The sequence below is a fragment of the Arabidopsis lyrata genome, assembly GCF_000004255.2.
Source record: "Arabidopsis lyrata subsp. lyrata unplaced genomic scaffold ARALYscaffold_3, whole genome shotgun sequence".
Classification (NCBI taxonomy): domain Eukaryota; kingdom Viridiplantae; phylum Streptophyta; class Magnoliopsida; order Brassicales; family Brassicaceae; genus Arabidopsis; species Arabidopsis lyrata.
The window spans coordinates 1,703,284-1,726,599 of record NW_003302553.1 but is presented as its reverse complement, the minus strand read 5'-3'; the positions used below and the strand labels follow the sequence as shown (position 1 = coordinate 1,726,599).

The following is a 23,316-nucleotide window of genomic DNA, read 5'->3' as shown; positions in this document are numbered from 1 at the left end:
TAACAGAAAAACAAGCTCAAACTGAAGTAAGAACTAAAAGCAAGTCACCTCAGAAGAACAATAAAAACCCTAACTTTGGTCTTTGAATCAAAGTGGCAACAAAATTATAAAAAAGAAAATGTAGAGAGAAACGGCGAGAAAATGAGGGTTTGAAGACAGAATGCGCAGGTTTTAGAGAGAAATAAAGTGCAAACCTAAGACTGATCTCTTTGTGCTAACAAAGTCTGAGTTTCTTCTGCTGGAGGTGGAAGAAGAAGAAGATGACAAAAGATAAATGGAGGGAGACTGAAGAGTAAAAGCAAATAATTAATGTTGTTTTCTATTTTCGTTTTCTACTAACGTCTAATTTCTTTATTGGCAAAAATTTAGTGATCGTTAGATTGAATGAAATAACAGCCGTTGGATTAAGCTGACGTTGGTTTCCCTGACTCTAATGTTGTAGCCGTTGCATTGCTAGATGGGCTGCTTGTTGTCTTGTTGGGCCTTACCATCCAACACTTGTTATATTTTTCTGATTTTTTTTTTTAATTTTATAAAAACTTATGATTATTCAAATTTCTAAAAATAAATAAATATTATTAAATTACATCCCTATCGGGTTGAATCAATTCTATAGAAATTGAAGCTAAAACCAAACACTAAAACCAAAAATCTAAAGCCGAGGACTCGAGCTAAATGCAGAATCAAGCCTTGACCCGAATCACAAAAGAGCTTGTGAGCACATGACAAGGATAGTTACCGAAACCGAACCGAAGCAACTTATAATGACAAGTAATACCTAGTACTGAGATAAAAGTTATAAATCATATGATACTACAAGTCTACAAGAAAAGTTATCATGGAGGTCTTTCCATAGTGTACGTAGTGACATAAAAAGGCTGGAGTTATGCACAGTCAAGTAAGATGCTCGATATATGTCATCATACACCTCCCTTTCCTCCTAGGAGTGAGCCGATTGGTATGTTTGTGATGAGAATGTTGTGGTTAACACCTACGCTATTGGGTCCAAAGAGATCAGATGTTATGGAGACTGCAGCTGCGAATATGAAACCTGAGCTCAGACCGATTAAGGCGGTTGCGGTTTGTAATGCTATTTGTTGTGAGGATGATATCGCTAGTAAAAAGAAAGCGATTGGAGTTGGTAAGAGTGCAATTGCAAACCAGCCGGTTCTTGTCAAACGAAATCTCCTGCAAGAACCAATATTCTTAATGAGAATCTGTTATCCAAATTTCACATTAGACATTCCTTAATCTAAAAAACGAAACTTACTTGTGCATAAAATCTGGTGCGGCAGAGAGCAATCGACCGAAGAAGGAGAATGAAGAGTAGATTGTGACGAGGGTTGTAGAGTTTGGTCCCAAAGACTGAGCAATCTGTCCCAAATTGTTGCTATAAACAAGGCCAATAGTGCCACCACAGAAATACGCAATGTAGTATAACCAAAACTCCAATCTACTTATGAGCAATCGAAACGAGTGTTCATCACCGATCCTCACTATGTTCCCTTCCTTAGCAGTCCCCATATGTTCAAACCCAATTTTGCTGGAAACAGACACTTTTTGGCTCTTGAGCTCATCTATGTTAAGCATAACATAGCCAGAGCTTTCATGGTTTAAACGAGCATTAATGACAGGAAGAAAGTAATCCCGAGCATAAATCAGAATTGTGTAGAAATATCGACGATCAACTTGTTCGCCTCGTTGAGTGCAAGGAGGTCGTCGTTGATTTTCTTCCGTATCTGTTATGAGTGCTGCTTATAGTAATCCAGCTCTGTTTTTATTCGGATCAGGTCAGTTTTTCCTCGTTCATAACTTTCTTTAACCTCCCTTTCCTCCTCCTCTTTTTCGATGATTTGATCCTCTATCCACCTCACATCTTTAACAACAGAGTCGAGTTTCTTTTGCTTCCTACGCAATTTTCGTGTAGTAGACGCTGACTGATCCTTTATCGATTCCAACTCACTCTTCTTTTCCTCAAGCTGGTTCATTAAAACTAAGTGACCGTGTAGTCTTTTCGTATTCTGTTCCTGAAGTGTGTTTAATTGCTGCTGAGAATCCTCAGATTTTTTTCCCAAATCCGATGCCTCTAAAGTGAGATTCCCCTTGCGTTGATGAAGTTCAGCAATCCCTATCCCTAGGGCTTCAATTTCACGTATTGAAAGAATCTTCGCTTCAAGTTCTTGGCTCTGTCGTTGTTGCGCTTCTTTCGCAATTAACATCCGACCTTTATCAAATATGGCGTCTCGAATTGTCTTCAACGCAGGTGGCATATCGTTCCATCTTTCTGTAACATTCTGGATTTCAGCAGCTTGCCTTGAAACATCCACAAGAGTGTGATATATCGTCTCGTTTCTCAACAAGGAGAGAAATTCGTCCTCTGCCATTGCAATAACGACTGATAATTAAAAAAAAATATAGTATTGAAAGAGATTGAAACAATTCAGATTGCGATAATATTGGACCTGTATTTGTTATCTTCCCTTGGACCTTCTTCATGGTCATATTCATGTGATCACTGCAGGAATCAGGCTGTTGAACATGCGTGGGTTTAACATCATGCATGAATTCCTCGTGTTGCTTAAGCTTGTCATCTATAGGCTTTTCCATTTCATCCATCTTTTTCTGGAGCTGAGTGTAATCCTCTGCGTTCTCCTTTATCCTCTTATTACATTCATCATCAACAGTTGTTCTCCTCTTTTTGGTCTCTCCATCTTGAGATTCTTTTTCACCAGCGGTTGAACTACTAGGTGTTAGAATATATGCGGAATAGAGGCCTAGGTTATGAGCCTAGGACGAATGAGAGTGAGCAGCTCTTGCTTCACTCCAACGAGAATCACAAGAACACCAAAAACGGGTTTGTGTGTTCATGTGTAAATCCATCAAGAGACTAACTCAACGTGAGCTATTCTTGAGGTAAAGGAAGAGTAATACACACCAATATGGGCTGTGTATACTTGAGAATAAGCATGAGAAGCAACAGCTCTCTCATACCAACAAGAACCCAAATACCCTTATAGAAACGTTTAGAGAGAATGGGAGAACAAAATTGAATAGAAGGGATGAGACCAAGCATTGCCAAATCTTGGTCTCTCCATGAGATTATCAAGACTAGAATCTACCCATTTTAGTGTAAAGAAGACGTTTTGTATAAGGGGAAGACATCCCAAATTGAGAGCTTAGTTTATTCAATGAGTATGTGTTACATATTTATACACAAATAAAAGAGACAAGTTGTCTCACTTCTAGACCTAAAGCCAACGGTCATGAGCATTCAAAGTAGCTCACTTAAAGACAAAACTACACATTTAAATGTGTAGACAATGTCTTGTAAAGAGAGAAGTGATGGGTCCAAAATATATTCAAAGCCTAAGGGATGGGCAAAGCATCCAAGGGATGGGCAACCCCTTTTTGGTTCCACATGTTCATAAAGCCTCCAAGGGATGGGTAGCCCCTTTTGGTTCCCCACATGTGGTTCCACACATGGCTTGTGCTCATTAGGTTCAATACTAGGTTCATCCCCTATGTTGCAGGCAAGGTAAGATTTCTGGCAAATGGAACAATGCATGACTGTGTTCATACATTCTCTCGAGTATGTATGCCCATGGCCACAGTTAACGCAACGCGTCCAAAACGTGTCTGCAAAAAAATTGAAGGGTCTTTGCGCCTTGGTATTAAATTTATGATCCCCAAAAAAATCACCAGCCCTCATCTTTTCCTCTGCTAACTTTTTCGCCCTCGCAGCCTCAAACGAAAGGAACCAATCACTCATATACAGTCCATGCACACAAATTCCAGACTACTTACTTTCATAATTGTGATTGATTAACCTAGAAGTTCCTGATTCTAAACCGTCACACTAAGACTCAAGAGTAAGCAAAAGACCACCATCAGATTTTTAAACAAGACTCTATGAGCACTCAACCAAAAATGTTTAACAAAACAATCAGATGATTACGAGTATGAACTGTTGATAAAGCTTGAAGAGTAACTTGAGCCATAAGTTACTAAAATAAAGGAAGAGATAATATTGAGAATATTTAGGAGTTATCTAAATATTGTTTAGGAGATATCTAAACCTAGTCCTAGCTTGTTTTGGAGTCATCAAAGATCTCTATATAAGAGTTGCCAATGTTGTGGTTAACCTTATGAGTTTTAAGAGATTGAGAGATTAGAGAGCTTTAAGTTTTGTGTAAGTTTCTTAAAGGAATAAAAGAGAGAAGTCTTTTATAGTTCTAATCTTCTAAAATCACAAAGTGTTTAAATCAATATTTGGTATCAGAGCTTTATTTATTTAAGCATCGGAGACGACCAAGTTGTGTTCATACGTGTTTCTCGTGAAATCATACCATGGCTGATATAATACCTGTACCGGACAAACCGAAAGAGATTAGTATGGGATCCATAAAATGTCTGATGCTCAACAATGTCAACTATATTGTATGGGCGATGCGTATGAAGGCAGCTCTTAAAGTTCACAAAGTGTGGGATACCATTTATCCCGGTTCTAATGATGAGGAGAAGAACGACGTGGGGAAGGCTCTTCTTTTCCAATCTATACCGGAGTCAATGGTTCTTCAAGTCGGAGAACATGATACTTCAAAAGCAGTTTGGGATGCTATAAAAGCTAGGTATGTAGGAGCTGAACGTGTTAAAGAAGCTAGGCTTCAAACTCTGATGGCTGACTTTGACAGATTGAAGATGAAAGATGGAGAATCAATTGATGATTTTGCCGGGAAGCTTTCAGAATTGTCTACCAAATCCGCAACTTTAGGAGAAGAGATTGAAGAGTCGAAGCTAGTTAAGAAATTTCTTAAAAGCTTACCAAGGAAGAGATTCATACACATCACCGCCTCACTTGAACAAGTCCTAGATCTGAAAAAAACAAGTTTTGAAGACATTGTCGGGCGATTGAAAGTTTATGAAGAACGTATAGGTGACGATGAAGAAGATCAATCTAACGATCAAAGTAAGCTTATGTATGCTAGCTCCGACACACAGACATATCAAGGAAACCAAGGATTTGCTAGAGGCAGAGGAGGAAGATTCTCTCAACGGGGAAGAGGACGTGGCCGCTACGGGAACCAACAGAGAGATGCTTCGAAGATAGTGTGTTACCGGTGCGACAAGACCGGACACTATGCATCAAACTGTCCCGACAGGTTACTCAAACTCCAGGAAGCACAAGAAGTTGACGACAGCGATACACAAGAGGCTGAGAATCTGATGATGCACGAGGTCATATACCTCAATGAGAAAAACGTGAAGCTAAGTGATTTTGAAACTTCATAAGATGAAAGCAATGTTTGGTATTTGGATAATGGGGCCAGTAATCACATGTCAGGAAATAGGTCCTATTTTCAAAAAATTGATGAAACAGTCACAGGGAAGGTAAGATTTGGCGATGATTCGCGTATATATATCAAAGGAAAGGGTTCAGTCCTCTTCATTAGCAAGAACAAAGAAAAAAAGGTCTTGGCAGATGTTTATTTCATTCCAGAATTGAAAAGTAACATCATAAGCCTTGGCCAAGCAACAGAGGCAGGATGTGATATTAGAATGAGAGAGGACTACTTGACGGTACACGATCGTGATGGAAAGCTGCTAGTGAAAGCAAGAAGGTCCAAGAATCGCTTATACAAGGTACTCATGGAGTTGGAATCTGCGAAGTGTTTACAATCAGAAGTGTTAAGTGACTCGGAGATTTGGCACGCGAGGTTAGGACACATTGGCATAGAGACAATGAAAATCATGTTGAAGAAAGAATTAGTAAATGGAATGCCAATGATGTCAATTCAAAAGGATACATGTGCTTCTTGTCTGCTAGGAAAACACGTAAGGAAAGTGTTTCCCCAAGCAACCGCATATCGAGCAACCAACAAACTTGAACTCATACATGGAGATATTTGTGGACCCATTACGCCGTCTACAGCTGCACAAAAAAGGTATGTATTCGTTCTAATTAACGATTACTCTCGCTACATGTGGTCCATACTTCTAAAAGAAAAGAGTGAAGCGTTCGAGAAATTTAAAAGGTTCAAGATGTTGGTTGAGCAAGAAACCGGCACTACCATCAAAACTTTTAGAACTGACAGGGGCGGTGAGTTCTTGTCCCAAGAATTCCAAATTTTTTGTGACAATGCCGGAATACAAAGACACTTGACAGCACCATATACTCCTCAGCAAAACGGAGTAGTCGAGAGAAGAAACAAAACGCTAATGGAGATGACTAGGAGTATCTTGAAACATATGAGCATACCGAATTACTTGTGGGGAGAGGCAGTGAGACATGCAACATACTTGATAAACAGAGTGGGTACAAGAGTGTTAGCTACACAAACTCCATATGAAGCTTTCAAGGGAAGAAAACCAAACATAGAACACTTGCGGGTATTTGGTTGCATAGGCTACACAAAAATTGAGATACCACATCTAAAAAAACTTGATGATCGATCACGTGTACTAGTTCCCTTAGGGACAGAGCCTGGATCAAAGGCTTATCGCATGTTGGATCCAACAACCCGTCGGATAACAGTGAGCAGAGACGTGTTTTTCAATGAAAACAAGAGATGGAAGTGGAACAGCTCAAGTAACGAAACTGAAGATGACGGTAAAAGCACAACTGGACATATATTCTATCTTGACGAGTATCCTATCACTTGGTGTACACAAAAGCAAGAGACCGTAGCTTTATCTTCATGTGAAGCTGAGTTCATGGCAGCCACCGAGGGAGCTAAACAAGCAATTTGGCTTCAAGAACTTCTTAGTGAAGTTGTCGGAAAACCATGTGAAAGAGTGAAGCTACTGATTGATAACAAGTCGGCAATTGCTCTTGCCAAAAACCCGGTGTTCCACGGACGTAGCAAACATATTCACAAGAGATACCATTTTATTCGTGAATGTGTGGAGAATGAGCAAGTAGAAGTGGAGCACGTTCCAGGAGAGGAACAAAAGGCCGACATTTTGACAAAAGGACTTGGAAGAATCAAGTTGAAGGAAATGAGAGATCTTGTGGGAGTTCAAGACGTGTTGAGTATCGACTTCAAGCTTAAGGGGGAGAATGTTGATAAAGCTTGAAGAGTAACTTGAGCCATAAGTTACTAAAATAAAGGAAGAGATAATATTGAGAATATTTAGGAGTTATCTAAATATTGTTTAGGAGATATCTAAACCTAGTCCTAGCTTGTTTTGGAGTCATCAAAGATCTCTATATAAGAGTTGCCAATGTTGTGGTTAACCTTATGAGTTTTAAGAGATTGAGAGATTAGAGAGCTTTAAGTTTTGTGTAAGTTTCTTAAAGGAATAAAAGAGAGAAGTCTTTTATAGTTCTAATCTTCTAAAATCACAAAGTGTTTAAATCAATATGAACCACGTCTCCAAAGACACATATATACCGGAACACTACCAACAAATGGTTGATTAACAAATGAAGAAATTGAAACCCTAGAATAAGAAGTCGAACCACCTTACACAGGAGTCAGATTCACAAGAACAAAAAGAAAAACATAAACTAAATTAAACGAATAGGAGAGTAATGAAACAAAATACCGTGGTCCGTCCTCTAGAACCTTAGAAGAGTATTGTGGCCTTTTAGAGACAGATTCTAGACCTAATTAAGTCCCAAATCAGTGACTTCTTCTGAGTTTGGAAAGTTGGCTAACCAAGGCCGAGAAGGAAGCCGGTCGGCTCCAGTCGCCTGTGGTTTATATAGACTGGTTTCGCCTGTGCCGTACCGAACATGAATATGAAATTTGAACCAAACCATGATTCAAATTTTGGACCATTTAAAAAGGAAATGATTAGCCTATGTATAAATAAACCCTTTTATTTTTGTTCATAAATATATGGTTTTCCTAATTGTACGCCTTTTGGTTAAATATTAATATACCCTAGCTAGGTTTGTATATCTTTGACCTTTTTTCCAAGAGTTTGGTTAAAAATGAAATGGAGATGTACCAGAATTACTCTATTTGAGATCTCAATAAAGAATTTACATAAAAAAAAAAAAAAAAAAAGAAGAAGAAAAAGAAGGCAAGTTGAAACCAAGCCTTCACAGTTTCTTGCATCACAAGGCTAACGTGTATCAAATGGGAAAAAAACAGCCGATACTAAAGTCACTGATTCCTTGATGTTGAGCACGCCTTGGTCCTCTATCCAGCAACAGAAGACCTCCCTTGTCCAAAACCTCCCAACATTTTTACAGAGCCTTTTACAACGTTTCTGTCTGTGGGAAATTTTCTTCAGTCTTCATCCGTTAAACGAGGTGGTGGAGTTGTCGTGTAATGAGCTATTCCGAGCAAAACATGTATCGCCACAGCTATTGAATCTCATGTAATAAAAGGACCTTATGCTCTCAAACACAATTTACGAATTCCCTCAAAAAATTCAAGATTTGTTAAGGGACTAAAACATGTGAAAATAATGGAAGCGCTCTGTCTCTCTATCTGGATAAGTCGTTTTAATGATCGATGTAGACAAGTTTCCAAGTCTGATGCTTGCATATATCTTCAACTTGTCCTTCGATTCCAAATAGACACCAAACATCCGTTGTGCATGTGTTTGGTATCAAACCAAGTTTGGTGTCAATGTTAAATTTAAGAAATTCATAAAAAGAAATTTATATAATTAGTTGAAAATCACATAAACAGAATCCAACTAAAAAAAGAAAAGAACAAAAAGGCAGCGGTTGAAGAAGCTACGATCTCTTGAATAAAAAATTAGAAGCAATATAATCAGCGGCAAATTATATTTCTTGGAAAGAAGTGTAGAGTGAGCAGTTTCTCTTGTTAAGTTCTGTGACTTGCTGATCGATTTTATGATGTAACTCTATGTAACGTTCTTTATCCCAATGCAAATTACTTTTTGTGTTTTTCAGCCCAGTATCTACTGCTCTGTATTCTGTGTCGTTCGCTTTGCGGTCCTTCTTCATGTTGTCGATGGTATCCTGAATTGTTCCCAACTTTGTATCAAGAGCATAATACCTCGCATTCTTCTCATCATAGTTTTGGGTAGCGGTAGTTAACAGATTCTTCTTCGCTTCCAACGTGATCTTTTCAGCTTCAATTTGTTTTGTTACCCGTTCGAGATCTTGTTTCACTTCTTCACTCAGATCCGCAGTTAATTCCTCTTGTTTTTTCTCGATATCTTTATCCAAATCAGTATTAGCAGTTTTCCGATCTAAATTTTTCCCCTCCAAGTCAGCAATTTGGTTCTTCAAGCTGTCCCTTTCAGCGATACGTTCAGCCTTTGTTGGTAGCTGTTGACTCCTCAATAAACAGTGCATGTCTATTGTGGCAAAATCATGACCTCCCCTATCCATGGCCGCTAGAATCCAATTCAATGCATCTTCGTGTTTCTTCAATTGTTGAGTAACGGCTAGGGTTTGATTGGCTTGCTGTGTAAACCCCTCGAGAGATTCACCAATTCTTTCCATAGTCTCCACTGTCCAAAAGCAATTAAGATTGTGGAATCAAAGCAAATTGAAAAGAGATAAAATTCACCGATTGTGGTGGAATCGACTTAATGAATCCTTCTTCTTCCTATTGGAACTACTATCCCTTATTTATACTGTATTTAGGTCAGTCTCCTATTCCTAAAGGAAATAGTTACCCAAAATAGTTACCCGATGCAGGGCGTTCAACCAGAAGGAACCAATCACTCATATATAGTCCCTGCACAACAGAAATTCCAGACTACGTACTTTCATAATTGTGAATGATTAACCTAGAAGACTGGCGGAGCTACATGAAGGGTAAGAGGGTCAGATGACCCCCATAAGATTTTGAAAATAATCATAATCCTTAGGTGATTATGACCCAAACACACATGAAATGGCTGGAAGTCTCTATATTGACCCCCATTAACTAAAGTTTACATCCTTTGACCCCCATAAGAATAATTCCTACCTCCGCCACTGAGTAGAAGTTCCTGATTATAAACCGTCACACTAAGACTCAAGCGTAAGCAAAACACCACCATCAGATTTTTAAACATGGACTCTATGAGCACTCAACCAAAAATGTTTTACAAAACAATCAGATGATTACGAGTATGAACCACGTCTCCAAAGACACATGCCGGAACACTACCAACAAATGAAGAATCGACATAAAAAGGTGAGAAATTGAAACCCTAGAATAAGAAGTCAAACCAACCTTACACAGGAGTCAGATTCACAAGAAAAAAAAAAAACCCTAAATTATATGAATCGAGTAGGAGAGGAAACATATATACCACAGTCCGTCCTCTAGAACCTTAGAAGAGTATCGTGGCCTTTTAGAGACATATTCTAGACTTAAGTCCCAAATCAGTGACTTTAAGGCCGAGAAGGAAGCTCCAATAAACCAACGATTTGGATTTGGATTTTTTTATATATATATATATTTTTAGTAAAATTTGTTCAAAAAGAGTTTTTCAAGTTTTCCCAAATGTACGTCTTTTTTTAAAAAATTATATGAAATGAGATGCATCAGAATTATTCTATTTGAGATCTCAACAAAATTTACATTGGGAAAATAAAAGTCATTTCAAACATGAAACCAAGCCTTCACTGTTTCTTCTTCTTGCGTGTGTCAAAAGAACAGCAAACATAAGTCTGCAATGGGGTTTAGTTACATCAGACCCGAAGGATCTGTCTTCCTTGAGAGTATAAAGCCGAGCTGCAATCTAAAGCCGAGGACTCGAGCTTAATGCAGAATCAAGCCTTTACCCGAATCACGAAAGAGCCTGTGAGCACATGACAAGGATAGTTACTGAACTGAAGCAACTTATAATGACATGTAATACAGGTTTTGAAATATGACTCCAAGCTGAGTTTATGTGAGCAAACTTAACAAATGTGTACTTAAGCTTCTAAAAGACGAGTATGCTTACAGCCAATATATACCAAAATAAGTAATATTTTTAACAATTTTCTATTTTTCTTCCCTCCAATGTGTGATTTTGAGAAGAAGAAAGATTAAGATTTTCGAAAACAAGAAAAATAAGCGGTGAACTCACATGTGGGAAGGCTTGATATATCTGCAGAGACAGCACACGGTATCCCCAAGTTGGAGAGGACACCTCTTATGATTCCACATGGGAAATAGAGGTACATGCTCACCGCTTGTGCTGCTTTGCTTTCCCCTGGAGTAGATGGATCTTCGGTTTCGTTCTCAGATGAAGGGTCAATTGAGACACGAGACAACCACCGGAACTTGTTGTCTTGCAATACAAAAGTACCCTGAAGAAACATTTGTTAGAATTTAGCACACAAGAAGAGTTTCGCCTTTGTTCAGGCAATTCCAGTTTTTTTAGAGGAAATCTCACCCGGTGATTTGTCTTTAAGTTATCTATCTGCTTCTTGAAGACCTCAGACCAGAAGTCTTTGCAGATAAACTTGATTGCCTCTAGATGGTCACTGAACCTTGGTCTTTCCATAGTGTACCTAGGGACATAAAAAGGCAGGCGTTATGCATAGTCAAGTAAGATGCTCAATATCTGCCATGATACAACACTGTAAAACAGTTTTTATGTAGGCAAACACCTTTAGAAGCAACAAAACATGCTTCAACAGACTAAAATCATTCTTCTTACACATATTATAGGTAAACAGGGACTAAGAGAATCAAAATCTTCTGACATATATGTCTGGCAACAAGGGAATTTCCTCACCAAAACATTGCACAACTAAAAAGAAATATTAGCTACTAGAACCGAGTCCACCATTCCAATTTTCTAATTCAGTAAAACATGCAATCCGAATTCATGACAGTTGACCTCAGATTTAAAATTCTTGAGTAATGGCAATCCTCAGAGCCAGCCATTGATTAATAAAAAACCTCATATCCAAGAAACTAACAAGAACAGTCGAAGTTCCAAGTTTCTTGATTTCTAACAATTACTAGGTCACAGAACAACAGAAATCGCAAATATCTTCATTTCAGTACCAAATTGATCTCAAAATCCCCAAATTTTCACAGTTCCTCAACACCAAAACCCCGACGAATGAGAAAAACTCAAATCAGCGCGATTTATCTTCCTATCTATCACATTCGCACACATTCTCAGCCAATTACACACGAGAAACGATAAATCCAATATCAGAGAATCATTGCTAACAATATAAATTCGCCATCATCTTCAGATCTACAACTAATACTAACATCCGAAACACCTACCGAGAAAAGTCTCACGAAGTATGAACCAGATCGAAAGAAGACGATGATCAAGTGTAAACTAACAACAACAAACCTCTCGGAGAGTTGGTGGCCGACCTGATAACCAATGGCCTCGATCCTCCGAGCGGCGAGTTCCGGCTTGTTAGCGTAGAATCGACCACTGTACATCGCCACCATCTCCATTAACATAGTGTCTACACAGCTCTCCGCCACTTCTCTCCCCATTTCTTTTCTCTCAGACTCTTTCCGTCTTCTCTCGACCGGTTTGGGCTTATGCAACGAAGCTCCGATCTATAAACTTGTAGAGTATTTACATTTAAGTCCTTAATAGTTTCTATTATTTCTGATCTGTGACTTAATTTTTGTAAGAGTCATTGATAACCTTAATCTCCCTATCTCGACATTTAAACCGGATCATCTTGGTTTATAATTAAAAATGAAATTGAGATTTTGTTATCTTATTTTTGGTGCTGATGATTTATAGTTAAAAATGAAATTGAGATTTTGTTATCTTATTTTACCAAACCATGATATACTTGTAAAATATAAGGGAGAAATATAAATAAATAAATCATGATTATTGAATAGCATATTACACCTCATAAGATTTATTTTAAATTAGAACAACAAATTAGGTCAGCACTTTCAAGATACACAACTGAAATTAATATTATAAAATTTTATCGATTTGTCGCACAATTTGGACCGTTGATGAGAACCCATTGCGATGAATTCTTGCATATGTGCAAGCTCAACTTCGACAACTTATGAAGATTCCCAATTAAAAAAGTTGTTTTATTATTACTAGGACTTAGACCTCTACGATGTTGCGGGGGAAAAAATTTCAAAAAATATCAAACGAAAAGTCATAATAAATTGAGACAACAAGTTTCAAAAAAAAATTATTTTTAACAATAACTAAAGATATATTTTACAAAAATTGATAAAGAGACGTAAACCCTCAAATTTTTTTTTAAAGATTTGTATTAGTATTAGAAAATATTATGGTGAAAAGATGCGATCATAAATAAAAAATATTAAACAAAAGTTATAATGAGTAAATGCAAATTTTTAATTTTAAATATAACTATATACACTAAATATATTAATCAAATTATTACGATAAAAAGACGCAATATTTTAAATTGTATTATGTTAAAAAGAGAAAATCTTCGAAAAATTTAACAAATAACCAAAATAGATAACAAAATATATACATGAATGCTAATTAGCAAAAATATAACTTTCTATGAAAAATATCAAACAAAAAAAATAATAAATTTACACCACTTTTTCTTTATATATATATATATATAGAGTTAAAAAGACTTTGAAAGTTTAAATATAAAAATTTGTTTGTAAAAGACACAATTAATGGAACCAAGGGTTTTTGATGAAAAACAAGAATAAAACATAGTGACAAGATAATACTCTAAATGAACAAATATCCCTATAACTTTAGTTATTATTTTGTTAAAAAAAAAGCTTTAGTTAATGCTCTAAAAAATGTATTACAAAAGGCTATGATGCAACGGTTCATCACATATACGTAAAGTGGTAATAATTCATCAAATAAACTAAAGTTGCAATGGTTCATCAAATATATCAAATATTGTAACGGTTTATCAAATAAACCAAAGGTTACAACGGTTCATCAGAAAAGCCAAAATATTCATTGGTTCGTCAAATAAACCAAATATTACTATGTTCAATTAAAAGGGAGCAACATATTCATTTAAATAGTAATTTAATTTAAAATTTTGATGAAAAACTATAACAGAAAGACGCGACCGTAGATATCATATATAGTAAAAGTTGCAATCGTTTTTCAAATATACCAAATGTTGCAACAGTTCGTCAAATAAACTAAAGATTACAACGGTTCATAAAACAAAACCAAAAGTTTCAATAATTTGTCAAATAAACCAAATGTTGCAACGGTTCAATAAAACGGTTACAATTTATTTAAATACATTTTAGTAACTAAAATTGAATAATAGTTTATAAAAAGTTACACCGAAAGACGTGATTGTAGATAATTAAATGTTATAACGGTTTATAAAATAAACCATGAGTTGCATTTGTTCGTGAAATAAATTAAATGTTGCAATGGTTCAACTAAATGGTTGCAACCGTTTACGAAAAGTTACGATAAAAAAAAACACAACTGTAGAAGATATTTATTCGGATCGCAACTTTCTAAAAAAATTCAACCGTAAAATATATATTTTTAGTTTAAAATAAAAAATCAAATGTTTTAACAATTTATAAAAGAAATCAAAAATTACAATTATTCGTTAAATAAATTAAATATTGCAATGGTTCAAGTAAACAATCACAATTGTTTATGATGTGTTACGATAAATAACTGCAACCGTTGTAAATATTTATTCAGATTGCAACTTTTTGAAAAAACAACCGTAAAACATATATTTTAGTTAAAAAACCAAAATTTAAATCTATATAATATGAGACGTAATTTTAAATGAATAGTTACAACTATGAAGATACAACCGTAAACTGAAAAGATACGACTGTAATTGAAAAAATATAACTGTAAGAAAAACGTAAATATATTAACAAAGAGATGCGATAATAAGACACAGCCGTAAAAAAATAACCGTAAATATTTCAACGGAAAGATGCGATAAAAATACACAACCGAAGAAAATAATCGTAAATATTTAAACGAAAGATTGTGATAAAAAGACGCAACCGTTCAGAAATGTAAAAGGCATTTATTGAGATTGCTATTATATTTAGATTATTATTTTCTTCTTTTTTTTGTTTGATACCACAATTCAAATTTGAAGATTATAAAAAAAAAAAAAAAAAAGAGGAAAAGAAAGAAACTACCAGTAATTCAAAACCATATCTTATCTTCACTTGGAGTTTGATTTCATTTGGTGTCGGTTTTTTCTTAAAGCAATGTTTTATTTTCTAAAGATCAAGTTCTTTTCTAATCATAATGCCACAATCAAGATATATTCCAGTTCTCATTTGTAAATGCGGAGATGCATATGATTGTCACCATATGAATTACCTTCACCGAATCGACATCTTCTTCAGTCGAATTTTTTTTCCGGTCGTCTCTTATCGTTTTATTTAGGTCTCTCGAAAATAGGCGTCGTCATTTCAAGGCCGTTGATTTGAACAACTAGGGAAATAACGTAATTGGCGGATTAAAAGATCATAAACTCCGGATCCGAAAATTAATTGGGCTAAGGCCCAACATTATAGGCGGATTAAAAGGTCATAAGCTCCGGGCCCGAAAAGAAATTGGGCTAAGGCCCAACAATAGAATTAATAAGGTCATAAACTCTGGCTAAGGCCTGACCGACCGTAGAAAAACTTATTTAAGCCCCGTCTTGACGAAATCAGACAGAAAAGTGAAACCCTAGTTTCAGGTCATGACGCCGAATCTGAGATCTATCGTTGCACAGGTAGATCGAGATATATGATTATGTTTTCTACTTTCTCCTTTTCTGTGTTCCATCGATTAACCAAAGTTTTTACAGGGCTTGAGATCGATTCGGTCTCGCCGCAATTTCTCTTCATCGCCTGGTAGCAGCAACGGTAAAGTTCTCAGATCTATACCATTCTCGGTTCGTTTTATATTCGGATGTAAAACAAAAATCTCTGATTTGTGATTGTAGCCTCCACGGGCGGAGGCGGGACTTTCTCATCGCTCACCTTTGATGATCTTGCAAAACGAGGTCTTTGCCTGGGTGGGGGATATTTGTTAGGTATGGATCGAGAGGGAGAGAGAATTTTTTCAGTACTTGAATGAATTTGATTTTAAAAACTTTGTGTTTGTGTGTGTGTGGTTTTAAGGTTTGGTGATAGTAAGACATCCGTCAAGGGATCTGTGGAAAATGGCTAGAGGGGAGGACTAGTCATTATCTTTGTTGTGCACAGAGTAAATTGGAGTAATCCTGTGATGCCAAAGGAAGATAACTGGACGAAATTTCTAGTTATTTTTTAAGCTTTGTATTCCGTGTCACTGTGGACTAGTCAGACATATAAATTATGGAGTTGTCTTTACTTTTGTCGAATGTATGTGGGTGTGTTATTTTTGATTACACATGATCTCTGATTTGCAACTGATGTGATACAAGTTATAGAATCTGCTTATGTGAACTATTATGGTTAACATGTAAGTTAATGATACCTCCCAATGATGAAGGAAGCATATATAAATCAGGTAACAATGTGAAGAGGACGAGTCATTATACAGAAATGCTAACATGGAATGTTTCGATCGTTCGTCATCAGCCAGTTGGTTTAGATTCGAGTATGTCTTAATTAGATCCAGCACAGTGGTTTTAGTTCATCCCTGAATCCTATTTCCTCTTTGTGCCATAATTGGATCCGAGCAATCTTTCTTCCCCCATTTTACAAGGCTGGCCTTCTTCATTAATGAGTTTGCCTACTCGTCAACGAGTCCCCTCTGACCGGTAACTTGAGTAGCAGCTGAAACCAATTTCTTCTAATTCCAATTACCCGCCAGAAACTTGTGTAAAAGTTGTTACCGTCTATCACGAGCATCCGCCACTAGAAACAAGGTGAACAAGCAGAGGATCATGAATTGCCATTGTTGCTTCATATGATTTGTGCCTTCTTCTTCTCCGGTCACAATTCTGGCAACAGGGATCGATTCGCGCTGTATCAATAATTTCTTTTTCTTTTATGAGCTGGAATAGTCACTCTTCTATTCAACAACAATGGCTTCTTCATCTTCTTCTTCGATTTCACACTTTCTCCGGCGAGTTCCTGTGAGTCTCTCTCCAGACTAAAATGAAACTATTCTCTGCCTAATCGTTAATAATCATTAATGAATATTCTCCGCCTCACCACTCCACTTCCCATTTTTATGGACGCAACCAAACTCAGCGACCCTTATAATTGATTGAGGAGTTGTTTCCGGGCTAAGGTTATTTTGAGCATATATGCTTAACACATTAGCTTATAAAAATTAGCTCTAGCCCTCTCTTTCTTTGCAACTGAAATAACCGATCTAGTCCCTTAGCTATTTCTCGCTCAGGTTGTGCATCTATGACACGCACGCAACCCTGCCCCCTTATGTTGTGGAAGAATTCAACTACTCGCTGGGCTCGTTTATTCGGAGTCACCATATGAATTACCTTCACCGAATCGACATCTTCTTCAGTCGAATTTTCTTCCGGTCGTCTCTTATCGTTTTATTTAGGTCTCTCGAAATCAGGCGTCGTCATTTCAAGGCCGTTGATTTGAACAACTAGGGAAATAACGTGATTGGCGGATTAAAAGATCATAAACTCCGGATCCGAAAATAAATTGGGCTAAGGCCCAACATTATAGGCGGATTAAAAGGTCATAAACTCCGGGCCCGAAAAGAAATTGGGCTAAGGCCCAACAATAGAATTAATAAGGTCATAAACTCTGGCTAAGGCCTGACCGACCGTAGAAAAACTTATTTAAGCCCCGTCTTGACGAAATCAGACAGAAAAGTGAAACCCTAGTTTCAGGTCATGACGCCGAATCTGAGATCTATCGTTGCACAGGTAGATCGAGATATATGATTATGTTTTCTACTTTCTCCTTTTCTGTGTTCCATCGATTAACCAAAGTTTTTACAGGGCTTGAGATCGATTCGGTCTCGCCGCAATTTCTCTTCATCGCCTGGTAGCAGCAACGGTAAAGTTCTCAGATCTATACCATTCTCGGTTCGTTTTGGTTGTTTTTCGGTGAGTTTTATTTGCTGTTATTGTTCTATTCGGAGAAGAGATGTATGACTTCCTAGTCGCCGCGAAGACGAAGGTTATTCCATCTTTTAAGACTTTTGATGCTGGCGCATGGACGTCTACTGGCTTTTTGCTTTACGTTGGTAAAGGTAATCTTGAGATTTCCATCATATATTATTACTTTGAAAATTTAGATTGTTTAGAAAAAACAAATTCATTGGTGGTGACTTCTTTTTTTAATATACCTCAGAATATTACTTAGTAACTCAATTCACCAAGCAGTACGAAGCAGAAGTGGAGATTCGTAAAATCTCCCGTGGACAAATGAATTAAGACGAAATGTTTGACAAGATAGTACGTCTATGGGTGTGATGTTGCACTTGCTCTCCCTTTTTTTCATTTCTATCTCTGTAATTTGCAGTTTCTGTTTCTAGTTCAACTCTCTCGATAAATGTGTTCTTCATGCGACTTTGTTGTCTTTTAAAAGTTAAGGTTTGATAGGTTTTATGCGAGAGAAAAACTCAATGAATAGCTGTCGGATTCTTATTTCGGTATTTGAAATTGATTTCTCATTGCCAAATCTGTTTTCTATTAGCTCAAACTTAGGCGGGGGGTGGGGTTATGAAGTTGCTTACCAGCAGAGATCTTTTACATTTTTGCAGTAACTGATATTTAGATTGTTAGTCTTCTTTCATGCATACTCGTTATGATTTGATAAAAAAAATTGTATTTGCTTGTAATGATTTAATGACCTTCGGTATACGAAGATGGTATTCACATTCAAACATTTTTAATTCTCTTGAACAAACTCCATTATAATGGAAAGGGGAGAAAACAGATGTCTTCTATTTACATGGAATACACCATCTCTAGTTTGAGTAAAAAGGTAAATTGTTAATATGTTTCTGTTGGATATCATCTTCATCCTCGGAGCTGGACGTTATACTGATAGAAGTGTCTTTACAAGAAACCTTTTTGGTGCTGCTTTGCATGTTCTTACTAAAGTGCCGCCAAGAATCTTCTTTGCGCTAAAGAGACTTCTCACCAAAGCCGTTTTCTTGTTTTGAAGCTTCTGAACATACATGAATAATAACGAGAGTTTATTGTTCTGGATTGCTTGCAACTTGTTGATGTTAAAGACGTCGTTCCTTCTCTATATACAGATTTGTAAGGGATTTGAAACTTCAAACCTTTCTCAAATCAATTAAAGGAAAAATTGTCTGTCTACAAGTGTTGGACACACATGAACACAGTTTTCCTTGCATGGTTCTGTTCTCTCATTTAAAACAGAACTAATACAATCTAACCAATCCTGTCAGAGTCTGTCTACAGAACCTTGATCAATACATGGGACCGTGTTAGCTAGGCCACAGAAACTTCCAATCTATATAGCATTTGTCATTTGATCTGCTCTTGAATAAATTGTGATTGGAAACTTGTTGTTTAAAAACTTAAAACTTTTTGGCCACAGAGATCCATTCCCCATCTTAAATTCAAGAAACATGACATAAATCATTACAAAAAATTGAAACACGATAGATCAGAACAACAAAGATGGACCAACCCATGTGAAAATCTCTGTCCCACGCTTTTAGACCACATATTTCAAAGATCTGAGAGAAGTTTCAACTCCTTAATTTGATCTGTATATCCATCCACAACACAGAACAACATTATCATATCATCAATTACCAGCAATCAAAATAACTCATATAAGTTTCAAAATCAATACTTTCAGATTCAAATGGCTTTAGTTAGAGCCTTAGAGGTATATACGTTGAACGTTTTCCTTTGAGCTCAGGTCCGCTCAAGGCTTCACTCTTGTCTTCACTCAGGTCAGCTTCATGGCGTTTCTTCTGTTACGCCTTCTCCGGACCTGTTGCTTTGTGGAGTCACTTTCAGATTTACGATCGGCTCTGTTTGTCGTAATAATACAAATGCTTCTTCTTATGAACACTATATAAAGGGTTTCTTCTACATATGCTTCTTCTTCATGTACCCATAGTGTCTCAAACCTTCATCAATTAGCGCCATTGGGAACTACTTTCCAACATTTTCCCATCATTAGACCAGACTTAGCTCATCAGGAACTACAGTTGCAGAAGAAGAAAGCTTCTTGTTTAGCTCTACTAGTTCTTCACCGGTATCACATATGTATGACGAAGCTTGTCTCCCTGATAATGTCGCTCCTTCCATACTATCTATGTAATCCTGTAAGTGTAACAAGTCCAGAAACAAAATTCTCACTTATCTTTCGGATTTCTCAGACACAATTTGGAGGCAGTTCTTGCTTGCATTTGTCACTATTGGGGTTACCTGCTTTGTGTATGAACCAGCGACGAAGAAATTCTTTATGGGCGTCTTCTGATCGGGTCTGAATGGATCTTTTCCGGGTGCTTCACGGTACAGAGACTGAGCGATTTTTACAACCGATGACCAAGTGACTTCTAGGCTCCGTGACGATGGAAACAACTCAGTGACCTGAATAAGATTTGAGAATCAACAAAAAACCAGCTTGACAAAAGTTTTCTCAAGAGTTGAATTTAACCATGTTCTTTACCTGCATCGCTACTTTCTCTATGATCTTATCGTTCGGCATTCGCATGTACGGATCTCCCGGTGTTAGAACGCACCTATGAAAACAGAATTCAGTTTCAAGACACTGAGAGACGTGCATGCTATTTTGTGGACAAAGAAAGAATAAGTTCTTTCTTACTGAAGTAAAGTGCCTTGTCCTTCGATGTAATAATCAGCAGGCGAAGCGAGTGCAAGATCCGCAAAGCACGAGAAATCAGCATCAGGAGTGTAAAGAAGGTTATCTAAACCAACCGCTCGTTTCAACTGCCTACAATTTTCCGAAACACAAAACAAAGACTTAAAAAAACCCACACAGAATCGATCCATCATGATCATCCCACAACATAGGATTCTAGATTACCAACCTGGAAAGTTCAATGTCTTGTAACTCTGTGACCCAACCATTGTATCTGAGCTGTACTGTAACAGCAGGTACTCCCTCGAGCTCATATATATCGTTGAAAAACCGAGATTCCCTCCATTCTTTTGGAAGTAACCTTTTGATTCCCCGCATATCACATGCTGCAACATACACATCAGCTTTCACAATCTTCTTGTTCTTAGCCTGAAAGCAAACCAAAAAAAAAAAAAAGCCATTAACTTTCATATCTAAGTTTTGAGCTTTTTCTCTACCCAGAAGCTGCAAACTTCAGAACGTATTAAGACATTTTCGCAGTCCGCTAAAATTCTATGTCTGAAGCTAAATTTCACCTTATAAATTGCTAGTCCAGTGACATAAGTTTCTCCATCTGCTGATTTATCATAAAGTATCTCCCTGCAACCCCACTTTAGATGGATTCTGTTGGAAGACATTATCATTACCCCATAAGCCGATGAGATAATAAATGCGGGGATCAGTTATTGTAGATAATAACAGAGACACACCTGCCACCTCTATCTGTGATATATTGTTTGATAGGACCACTCAAGTAAACACAGGAGAGCCCTTGAGCATACGCAACAAAGAAGCTTCTGCTTTGGTGGCGAATAATGAGAATAGGGTAAGCATGCATCGTGCAATCATGTTATCGCAGTCTATGAAACCGAGAGCATAAGCAACAGGATCCCAAATTCTCTGGGTACTTGCCTGTGTCCCACCTTTCGACAGGAACCAATCCGAGAAACTTATCTGCAGAAGTATCTCAGAAACTTAAGAGAACATAAATAGGAGTACAAATGAGAAGAAGCAAAGGTTATCTATCATCCTTTACGCTGTCAAGATTGCGAATGTCTCTCATTGCTCCATCAAGGTCGACGAGAGCTTTAACAACCGGGCTTAATGCAAGAGCCAGTGAATTCCTTAGTTTATCATAGGGCTGTTCAGTCAAAACAAGAATAAGCCATTAGTAAGCTAGATATTGCTGTGAAATTCGAGAAAATTGTTGCCGATTTCCCACAGCAGAAAAGTGCATTGACATGAATCCAAAGATTTAGATATCTCCAGAGAAATCAATTTAAAACTTTAACTTAGACCTTGAGTTGATTTGTGACCAAAAATGCACGTAACAGGAAACCGAAAATCAAGCTCTACAAATTATATGTACATCTCAGTATGATAAAATCACAGAGGCTATCATAGCAAGAGAATAATGAACTGAGCCATACCTCCAATTGTGCCGTCTTTGTTTATAAATGAATGAGTATGGTCTTTGACAAGAAGGTTTTTCTCGGCACCCACCTACATCACCAAAAACAAATTCAGACACGAGTATGAGATTCAATCATCAAGCAAATTCGCGTGGAAGCTTTGAGAAACAAAAACCTTTTTCATCGAACGGAAGAGATTGTTGTAGCATCCAAAGAAAACATGTAATCCCATTTCAATATGGTTCCCACGTCTATCTACAAAAGAACCCACTTTGCCACCAATGAATGTCCTAGAATCATATATATCTACCTGAAACAATCACGAAAATTACACATTTATGCAACCAAATCAAAGGTAAACAGCTAAAGGCAGCGGAGGAAACACCTAGTGACCCTGATCCAAAAGCTCTACATCTCCTATAATGGCTTCTTTCAGCTTAGGTCCCTTGTACGGTACAGGCTGTGGAGGAAATAACCCCTTTGGATAACCAGACCATTTAAACAGTAAGAGATGATCGAGAATCAGGATGCTCCAGAACATGATTGGAAGAGAAAACTTTTCATAACATGAAACCTCAAATCTAAACTTGATTCGTCAACCACTCTACTTCCCATGAATAAGCTAAACTGATTATATAAACAAAAGAGTTTCATCTTTTTATCTAAACCTTCAGAGTTCAGAATTTATCTATATGCCAAGAAAGAAATTGTTTCTCATCAAAATTAATAGATTGAGCTCATCTATATGCCATGAGAATTGAAACTTGATCCTCTTCAAAAGTGGGGTTGTTCTTGACATAAAGCTAAGCCTTTTAATCCTAGTACATGCCAATTTCTCAGAATTTCCATAAAAAATCCGATTTTCTCAAGAATCAAATTCACCCAGAATCCGAAACATCCAAAGGAATCAACCTGACGCAGAAGAGACAGTAAAGATTTAATTTTTGTTTGGCTAATTACCGTTAACACTCATGTCGGAAACATCGGAGTCGAGTGAAGAATTAACATAAAATCTCCGAGACTTCAATGAAGGCTGGGAGAGAAACCCAGTAGCCGGAGTTGCGGCGAAGACGATTGAAGAAGCCATGGCCAATCAACTGAGATAAGAGCAATCGCTCTGTTATTCGAAAAAAAGAGGGTTGCCGGATTTTTCAGCCCTAACTAGTTGCAAACTCAAGGAATCCCCCTATACTTTTTCGCACCTAAAAAATCACCAACAACTAACAATTTCTTTAATAAAACATCCTCAACTTTCAGATTCATCTTGATTAATA

The 23,316-nt window shown here is 37.1% G+C and overlaps 2 protein-coding genes and 1 pseudogene across 4 annotated transcripts; all 3 read right to left on the bottom strand.

Annotated features, from left to right (window-relative positions):
- Positions 1-637: 637 nt before the first annotated feature.
- On the bottom strand, positions 638-12,503 carry LOC110230362 (trafficking protein particle complex subunit 6B-like). 2 transcript variants are annotated; one of them, XM_021033022.1, is made up of 4 exons: positions 12,229-12,428; positions 11,305-11,422; positions 10,996-11,218; positions 638-712 (listed from the first exon to the last, which is right to left on the bottom strand). In XM_021033022.1, exons 1-4 carry the CDS (start codon positions 12,378-12,380, stop codon positions 684-686), a joined length of 522 nt encoding a protein of 173 aa, XP_020888681.1. In that variant the 5' UTR covers positions 12,381-12,428; the 3' UTR covers positions 638-683. The 2 variants fall into 2 exon arrangements, with proteins under 2 accessions (XP_020888681.1, XP_020888680.1); XM_021033021.1 differs by lacking the exon at positions 638-712 and adding an exon at positions 10,416-10,722 and having other exon boundaries at positions 12,229-12,503.
- Positions 736-3,077, bottom strand: LOC110230361. 2 transcript variants are annotated; one of them, XR_002333466.1, is made up of 3 exons: positions 2,463-3,077; positions 1,271-2,377; positions 736-1,188 (listed from the first exon to the last, which is right to left on the bottom strand). XR_002333466.1 is itself a non-coding variant. In XM_021033020.1 (2 exons), exons 1-2 carry the CDS (start codon positions 2,614-2,616, stop codon positions 1,743-1,745), a joined length of 789 nt encoding a protein of 262 aa, XP_020888679.1. In that variant the 5' UTR covers positions 2,617-3,077; the 3' UTR covers positions 1,270-1,742. The 2 variants fall into 2 exon arrangements, 1 of the variants encoding a protein (XP_020888679.1); XM_021033020.1 differs by lacking the exon at positions 736-1,188 and having other exon boundaries at positions 1,270-2,377.
- A 6,978-nt stretch (positions 12,504-19,481) lies between the features above and the next one.
- On the bottom strand, positions 19,482-23,268 carry LOC110229969 (annotated as a pseudogene).
- Positions 23,269-23,316: the final 48 nt, after the last annotated feature.

Coding starts and splice junctions, on each gene's coding strand:
- LOC110230361 (XM_021033020.1), bottom strand. CDS start 2,616: ATGGATGAAATGGAAAAGCCTATAGATGACAAGCTTAAGCAACACGAG. Junction 2,378..2,462: donor AGGGAAGATAACAAATACAG/GTCCAATATTAT, acceptor TTGCAATGGCAG/AGGACGAATTTCTCTCCTTG.
- LOC110230362 (XM_021033021.1), bottom strand. CDS start 12,380: ATGGGGAGAGAAGTGGCGGAGAGCTGTGTAGACACTATGTTAATGGAG. Junction 11,423..12,228: donor GGCCACCAACTCTCCGAGAG/GTTTGTTGTTGT, acceptor TTATGTCCCTAG/GTACACTATGGAAAGACCAA. Junction 11,219..11,304: donor ACTTAAAGACAAATCACCGG/GTGAGATTTCCT, acceptor ATGTTTCTTCAG/GGTACTTTTGTATTGCAAGA.